We start from the raw sequence: 9094 nt of genomic DNA, 5'->3' as shown, positions 1-9094 counted from the left end.
GTTGCAAAAATAAAGAACTTATACTAAAGAAACATTACAAGTCCTGGGATTTATTTTTCATTGGATTTTGACAAAGCCATTTTTTTTTTTAGATATGAACTATGAATCATTCAATAATAGGAATCTTTATATCCTTGTATATAAAAAAACAAATACATGCATGTTATGTTCGTTTAAACATATACTGCATTTAGCTGTTGGAGTAAGAGAAAGTGCTAAGGTCCATCTGTCAAAAAGACAAGTAAATGATGAATATCTTACATAAAAGAGAGGGTTAAAATCAAAGTCAGCTGCTATGGTTCAACAAAAGGACATAATTTATAGATTTCAAGATAAATATTCAAACGATTAGGTATTTCAATTTTCATGGGGATAAATTTCAAAGCTCAATATGAACCATTACCAGAACATAAACACAAGTGACTCTTGGAAAAGGAAGATCCTTTCCAAAGTCAGGCCAGCTTCTTCCTGTTCATTCTTTGAATTCAGAGTGTTCTACTATTAGATTTTATATGATAAGGAACCATCCCTTAATCACAATCTATTGTATTCTGACTCAACGATTCAATTGTAAATTGCTAAGATCATGCGGTTTGATCTGAGTTATGGTTTAGTAACCCTGAAATATTGAGTTGTCAACCTAATCGATTCATCAAGAGAAAGACCATGATCCCATTTATACGAGATGTTCAGAGATAGAGTGGTTCATACCATCGAGCAGGATAGGGATGACCATTTTATACTGGACAAATGGAAGATTGAATCATGTGAGGATGGAGCATTTCCTATGTTCTTTTGGCAAATTCAGCCCTGCAGATGTGTTCGGCATGATCCATTTGCTAGGAATCGACACTTGGATCGTGCATTTTCAATAAAAAAATGACTTTTTGATCATTGAATATTTATGAAATTTCTCGACTGTTGATTCTCAAGCTGTAAGAAAACATGCTCACTTGTCATAATTGGGTAATCCAAGAGCCTACCCCTATAAAACAAAGCATGTAGGATGCATCTGTATGGTGAAACTTAAAGGTAAAAAAAAAACTGAATCTTGGTTCAAACGAAAAGTTCACATATTTCTAGTGCACAAAATAAAGTTGTACTCAAGAAAAGTTATAGAGTGCAACTGCGTGAGCACCTAAAAACAGAAGCAACAATGACTTCAAAGATTAGTTTGACACGAGACTAAGTGATAGAGACACATTGATAAATTAGTAACTGCGGATTTGTAAGAGATCATCCGGGGGAGAAGATATGGAGGGACGATCAGGTGCAATGTGATTGCACACTTTTAGTGTGCTGTTGCACCTGATCATTCTCCATCTTGGGGATACAGGATGTTAGCCATGGGGGCCAACAGCAAATGGTGGGTGATCAGGTGCAGCAGCACACCAAAAGTGTGCAATCACATTGCACCTGATCTTCCCTCAAAAATATGAGACTCAAAAGGATTCCTAGGTCAGTGTCCGAAGCCTGCTGCCAAGTTAGTGCTCTAAAAAGATGACTGGTTTCATGTCTCAGATCAAGTGAATCCAATTATGGCTTTGTTATGATTCTCTTTCAAGCACAGGGGAATCCAGTCATCTTGAGCAAGTCTGACCAAGGTGTTGTCCAGACAAGGATAAAGCCTTCCCCAGCCTTCAACTGAGAGATTATGCCAGGTTTGGTAGTTGATCAGCAAGACTCAGTTATGTGCAACACCTAATCAATAAAGCCAAACAAGACTACTGACATAAGGACCTCAGTAATGGCGAGAACCAGGTCTGTAGCCCAAGAGAAAGTTTGTTCAATGTCTATGCAATCAAGCCACCAGACTGGCCTAGCGCTTGGTCTGGTTTGGCCAGCCTTCCATTCGTTTTTTGCCTGATCAATACAGGGTCTAAACCTGACCCCATATTCATCAGGTTGGGTCCAGGCTGGGCTGATTGGAGGATAGGCCGGGTCAGTAAAATATTAAAAAAAAATAAAACAAATTGAACTAAGACTTTTTCAAGCTTAACGGACCAGGTTCAGCCTTGTTCAGGCCCGAAATTGCCTGATAACCTTGCATACTGGGTCAATGTGCAGGCAATGGATTTTTTATCTATAACTAAAGCCCTCAGTAACAGAAAGAACTACTCTAAAAACACCAACCTTCTTCGTTGGTAAAGATGCACAAATACATGGTAAATTCAAACGCATGTGGATGCATCAAAACTAAGTGTCCTAGATAATTAGCTAGCCAGTACATGCGTTGCATCTACTTTGATGGGGCAGTGGCTTCAGAGCTTGCTGCATCTCTGGAGCACTGTGCCACATAGGGCTTCAGCTGCACAAAAAGGCAAGGTTCACAAATATTAGGTTCACATCTTTATTGAAAACATGAATGACAGTTCACAGTAGAAGAATGATACTGATGGGAGCACTAAACAGGAGCTTTGGTCAATATCACAGATTACCAAGCTTGAAAGGTCGCACAGAAATGTAACAACCATAAGTATGCAAATTAATAGCATGTGCCCACCCAAACAACCATCAGAAAAATGTAGACCAAAGTGCCAAAAATTGCAGGCTTATGCTATCAAGTGAAGATGGAGTCCACCAAAGTGAGATTAGGATGACTTGGAAGATTAGACATTAACTTGGATATCTCAGGTACCCATATACATATCAAGACTGCAGCATTTAGTACTTTGTCCAACGGCAGCCAAACATGAGACCTTAATTGGAAGACCTCAAGTTCAAAATACATCTTAAAATGGTATCAATTTTTTAGTTGCCAGTAATGTTGATAAATAACCAAACACCAACGCATAGCTAGTAGTTGCTTGATTCAGTATGTCTTCTTCTTTGATAAATAACCAAATGCCAAACCAATTACTACACTATGTTTATTGTAGAATCTATTAAAGTGTGACCCACTATTCATATAGGATGATGTGATGCACTATAACATTAAATCCCATCTCTTTCAGGTGTTGTAGATGATAATGTAATCGCTCCTAACATTGCAATTTATAGTGAGAACATTGATGCTACTGCCAAATATACATCAAACCCAAAATTTATGCAGTTCCAAGTCAGATCTCGCTAAAAAATAACAGTTTATTAATGCTCGAGTATCTCACTAGGCAAAAACCAAGACTCAACAAATGCAAGAGTTACAGGCAGATATAGGATCTGTGTGTAAAAGCAGTAATATGAATTATTCGCTAAATACCTAGCACTCATTCTTGGGCCTTCTTTGGCATATCTTTGTTATATATATATATATATATATATATATATATAATTTCTCTTTTTGAGCCAGGGGTATTTTGGTCTTTTCTCCTTGTAATAAACTTTGTCCTCTAGGGACAGCCTTTTTCTTTTACTTTTTTTTTCTTTTTGTCTTTTAACCAAAGACTAGGGGCTCTTTGGTCATTGGACCAAAGAGTCATTGGAGCTCCCAATGGCCTCCCCTTTATGTGTGGTATTATGTATAAATAGGGGTTAAACCCCACTTGTTCTTTCAATGCTTGTGTTAAGCATTTGATCAATAAAGGCTGATATTTTTACGTTCTTGTGTATTTATTTTTTGCCTTATGACTTTTGTATTGTCTCATAGTGGACTTGTGCATATGCACTTGTATGATTGTGATCTTGTAAGCCCTTAGTGGCTAGTGTTTCGTGCTTTCGCATATTTCATTACATGGTATCATAGTCATAGTGCTCTTCGATTTGTGAAAAGTTGTCATCAAGTGATTGTGTTCTAGACAGTTTTTTAAGAGATCATGCCCTCCTTCTCTCCATTTCACTCTCTTCCTCTTCCTCTCTTTCTCACATAATCAAGACCAAAATCAACCTCTCATTTAAGCTCAATAGAAAAAACTACATAATGTTGCCATCCGCTATGGAAAACAATCTCAAATGAAAGAAGCTTTGGGGGTATGTAATGGGCACTATCCCCGAACCCCAACTCAAGCTCACAAAAATTGAAGGAGCTTAAGAGAAGGCTTTAGAGGAAGATGCTTATGCCAAGGCCATTGAGGATCATCATAAGTTTAAGATTGAGAGAGCAACCATGCAAAAATTCTTGCATGGTTCATGAACAATGTCGAGCTTAAGGTATGTGCAAACATTGCTAAATTTTGAAAAGCCAATGAAGCTTGAATTTTTATGAAGGGTATGTATACCTCCAAAAAAAAACTTGCAAGAGCATATTTTTTTGCAAGAAAAAGTTAGAACCTATGTCACACGAACTCATCTCCAAGGTCGACGCACCCGCATCGACACGCACGGACACGGGTGCGGCTCAGACTCGGTCAAACCGACCCAGGGTCAACGCACCCAGGGTCATTTTGGTCCATTTTTATTTTTATTTTTAAAAAAAAAAAATCTGGGCTACAGAATTTAAGGAAAAAAACCCCTCCTGTAAGGAAAAAAACCATGAATCAGGCTTCACAACTCATCACCTGTCCCCTAATGGGCACAACTTTGATCGAGTCTTATATATATATATATATTTATTTATTTATATATTTTTTTTAAATATATATATATAGCCGAGTCCCCGTGTCCAAAATTTTTGAAATTGCGCAGCACCCGCACCCATGTGACATAGGTTAGAACTACTAAGCAAGGGGACTTAAGTATCCAACATTTTTATAGTGCTTTAAATCTCCTATGGGATAAACTAGTACTTTTGGAGCCTGAGTTGCCATTGAAGATGTGAAACTTAGGCAAAAACAAATGGAACAAGAGAGATTTTTTCAATTCTTGTATGGGCTTCATTCCGAATTTGAGCAAATTAGATCTCTCTTACATAGATCTACTCCTTTTCTTCTTAAAGATGCTACTGTCGAAATTGTTCAAGAAGAAACTCGTCTTTGAATGAGTAAAAGTTGTGATGAAGTGTTGATAGTATCTAAACCCGACAACAATGTTAAGACCTATAAGCCTCCACACTTTGAGAGGCAAAACAACTATAATAATAATAATAATAACTATAGTGGTGCAAAAAAAATGAATATTTGTAATCATTGTAATGAGTTAGGTCACATTAAACCAGGGTTACCGGAAGCGCCTAGCTAAAAGGGGAAGCGCGCTTCGAAAGCGCGGAACGTCGCGCTTCCGAAGCGTGGGGGGAAGCGGCCGCCTTTTTTGGGAAGCGCGCTTCCCTTTAATGGGGGACGCGCTTCCCTTTAATGGGAAGCGCGCTTCCCCCTCGCTTCCCCATGCTTCCCCTGTTTTTTCAAAATTTTTTTGTATTTTTTATTTTTATTTTTTTCGCTTCCCCCTCGCTTCCGAGACGCTTACTATGTCGCTTCCGAGATGCTTCCTAGGTCGCTTCCGAGACACTTCCCGAATCGCTCCTAAGTGGTCCCACACTTCCCCGCTTCCTAAAATTTTGAAAGTGCCTCGCTTCCCGCTCCCGCTTCCCGTATCGCTTCCCGCTCCCGCTTCCTCAACTAGCAACCATGCATTAAACCCGCTTGTCCTAAGTTGAATGAAACCTTCAAGTATAAGGTTGCTTTCGTTGAAGAATCTACTTTCAAGAAGAAAGGAGAAGAAAGCAAAAGTGGAGGCAATCTTAAAGACACACTTGGTCAAATATCCATGACACTTCAACAAATTCTTAAAGCAACCTCATCTACATCGGGTACCGTCATTGCCTCCTCATCTTCACCCGGTATGTATTCTTGGATTCTAGATTTGAGAGCATCTTTTCATATGATCCCTCATGAGAATGCCTTATCTGATATATGCATAAACTCAAACTTGTCTTGTGTTTCTACTGCCGATGGAACCATTTTGAAAATTGAGAGTATAGGAACTTTGGATTCAAAAAATGTTCAAAATTTTCTTGTTACAAAAGTTAGAGTTGTTCCTAAACTAAAGTTAAACATTTTTTCAGATTCTCAAATTGCCAACCATGGGTAAGAAATATCTTTTTCATCTAAAAGTTGCTTTGTGCAGAATCTCTGATCCGAGAAGTGGATTGGGCAAGGCCATAGAAAGGAAGATCTTTACTTTATGGACTCATTGTCTCTCCCTTCAAAATCTTTTTGTAACCATGTCCAAAATAAGGGAATTGAAACTTGGCATAAAAGACTTGGACATCCAAACTATTCTAAAATGTATGTTTTTTCTTTTGAAAAGAAATTTTGTGGTATATAATGCGAGCCAGTACCTATCGATCACTTGACCTGACATAGCACATGTGGTCCATAGTGCGAGCCAGTTTCAACATGCACTTACCTCAGTTCACATGGTTGTTATGAGAATTGTCAGATATTTGAAGGGACACCATAACTAAAGGGTTTTTCTTATCCTCTTCATCATCTCTAAATTTAATTGCTTATATTGATTCAGATTGGAGAGATAATCCTAATTATCGCATTTCTACTACATGTTATTGTATTTTTCTTGGCTATTTGCTCATCTCTTGGAGGTATAAGAAGCAACAAAAAGTCACTTTCTTCCACCAAAGCAGAGACTTAGGCAATGACAACTACAACCACAAAGATTGTTTGGCTAAGAAGTCTGCTAAAAGACATGGGCGTCATTATCTCTACACCATCGAAAATGTGTTGCAACAACAAAATTGTCATTTACATTGCGAGCAATCACACATTTCACTTTCACAAAGCTTATAGAGATGGATTGTCACTATGTTCGAGAGGAATTTCTTAAAGGGACCATAAAGCTTTCATATATGACATCAGACTTCTAGCTCGTTGACTTCTTCACCAAAGCATTACCATCGTTGCATTTTTCTTTTCTCCTTGGCAAACTTTTGGTCATCTCATCGTCATTTTAGGGGGGAGTGTTAAATATATATTCTTCATGAATATATATATATATATATATTCTTTCTTTTTAGAATATATTTTAGAAAATTATGCATTTTTCTTTTTGCTTTTTTGTTTTTATTTATTTTTGTTTCATGACAAAAAAACTATCAAGGGCATTTTTGTCTTTCCTGTTTTAGCCGTTGGGCTGGTCCAATTATTAGCTCAACTAGCCGTTGGACTAGCCCAATGGCTAGTTGAGTCTATCTTTTCTCTCCTTTGTGTATATATAGGGGTTACACCCCTCTTGTGATTTATGCTTCTCTAAAGTATCTGTAAGATAAATAAAATTTATTTTTTATATTGTCTGCTCTTGTGCTTTCCCTTAGTGGCTCATGTGCTTTGCCCTTGGTGGCTTTTTGTATTTGCCTATAGTGGCATGTGTTCTTTGCCATTAGTGGCCCTTGTACTTGTGTGCTCTTGATTCCATTACAGTATGACTCACTTTTCTTACCAGGTTCCCTAGGATGAATTGCTTATAGACATTGCTATATTAATTTAAAAACATACCTAAAAAAGTAATGATATTGTAGACAAGTTACAAATGCACAAACCTTGAAATTGATTAAATCAGGAACAACATAGTGGGGCAATTTTTCTTCCATCACAACATATCCACCTGCACAAAAGTGATTTCTTTAGAAAGGACAATTTTTCATCCATCACAACATATCCACCTGCACAAAAGTGATTTCACCTTTGCGTGTATGGAAACCAGTAGGCTTGCAATTTTTTCCCTTGTAATAATCACGAGGGCCTCTTTTAGAAGAGAGGATGTCAAGAGAGGAGCTACGCTTTCTTCTCATTGCTCGACAAATACCCATTATTAACCCCAATGCCATTGTTCCCCTTGCCTTAGCTGTACACAAGTACTATTGTACTGGCGCCAAAAAGAACAGCCAAATTCAAAAGCCAAGACCTTGGCAATGGATCCATAAGCAAAAATGAGAAAATAAATAAACATAAAGCATAATTCTCTACATTCACAAAATGTATTTTCAAATAACTAGAAAAGAGAAATTTAACATTTCCTAATTCCTATGGATGACTACAACCAACAAGAAAATGTTTAGCATCATGATTACACAGTCTATTTCTTACTACCTTTCGAGCTAAGTAGGGTGAAATATTACAACTGGATTGAGAGAACTATCTCAACCCAGGGATCTCAGTTTAAATCACATCAGGGCTATCCATCAGTTTGACCACAAAGAAATAATAAAAACAGTAACTTGAACTGCATGACACATTTTTGTATAAGATATCATACTCTCTCGATGGCATTGAAGAAATTGCCCCATCAACACCATAGTAATGTAAGTGAACATTGCCAAACAAATATTCAACGTAAAAATGCCAGCAATAACTTCCATAAAAAATTGGATGAGCCTGAGCATGCCTATATCTCTAGTAGCACCCAAGTTCATTCTACTTTGTTAAATCAAACATAAATTTTACTCCCATAACCACTTGGTTATGAAGTAATTGCCATTTAATAAGATGCATCTCTGTGTTATGGCTCCAGTCATCATAAAATGACTTTGATGTTACTTGCTATACAATATATTCAAACTGAAGAATAACCAACAAAAGTCACTAATAACAATGTAACTTCTGATATTAAATCTGGAAACCATGTTGGAATCTTTTCCTGTCCATATGACACTGTAATGCATGACAACAAATGTCATAGGTTAATAATATCTATTAAAATTCTTAAGCGTACCAACAAAGATCCACAAGATGCATAAAAATGGATGCTCTTCTTAGCAAAGCATACATAAGAGCACCACCTAGCACAAAGCCTAGCGTAGGGCCTACAAGCATAGAGCAAAGAAAATTCTCTTCTTTGAGCATAGAACTGCTACGCAGGACTATAAAAAGCCAATAGCACTAGGCGAGATGTCTGAACCGAATCTCGTGACTGAGATTCACAAAGATAGAACTCATGTCACTAACAAAAGTGTCTTCTCAGAATGAGTGTCCAGCAAAGTGGAGCAAGCAGAGGGGGTTACTAGATTGGTAAGGGTGAATATGCAACAGGAAAGGCAGCAGACCCGGGACCAGCAGCCAAGCCAGCCACGCTACACCAGAATGTAATTTCTTGGAAAGACAGCCTTTCTTAGGAAAAATGTGGTTAGCTTTTTATAGATTTTTTTTTCATTCTTAAAGAAGTACGATATATTTTGTGACATCTTAAAAATAATGTCTCTTTCATGATATTGTCTGCAAGAAATTCAAAGTTCTGGTACTTTTTGAATTATTCAAGAGATTGCAGTAGA

The 9094-nt window shown here is 37.5% G+C and overlaps 1 protein-coding gene across 1 annotated transcript in view; it reads right to left on the bottom strand.

Moving 5' to 3' along the window:
- Positions 1-1973: 1973 nt before the first annotated feature.
- Positions 1974-9094, bottom strand: part of LOC149848990 (uncharacterized) — an 81170-nt gene continuing 74049 nt past the window's right edge. The window contains exons 2-4 of the mRNA XM_089998332.1: positions 7510-7692; positions 7367-7431; positions 1974-2308 (exon numbers count right to left, since the gene is read on the bottom strand). Coding sequence (XP_089854458.1) covers positions 2240-2308; positions 7367-7431; positions 7510-7654 — 279 coding nt within the window. The 5' untranslated portion in view covers positions 7655-7692 and the 3' untranslated portion in view covers positions 1974-2239. The remainder of the gene's footprint in view (positions 2309-7366; positions 7432-7509; positions 7693-9094) is intronic.

The sequence above is a fragment of the Nuphar pumila genome, chromosome 1 (genome assembly GCF_984573655.1).
Source record: "Nuphar pumila chromosome 1, dmNupPumi1.hap1.1, whole genome shotgun sequence".
NCBI lineage: Eukaryota > Viridiplantae > Streptophyta > Magnoliopsida > Nymphaeales > Nymphaeaceae > Nuphar > Nuphar pumila.
The sequence above is the reverse complement of the archived record's forward strand: the minus strand, read 5'-3'. Positions and strand labels throughout refer to the sequence as shown.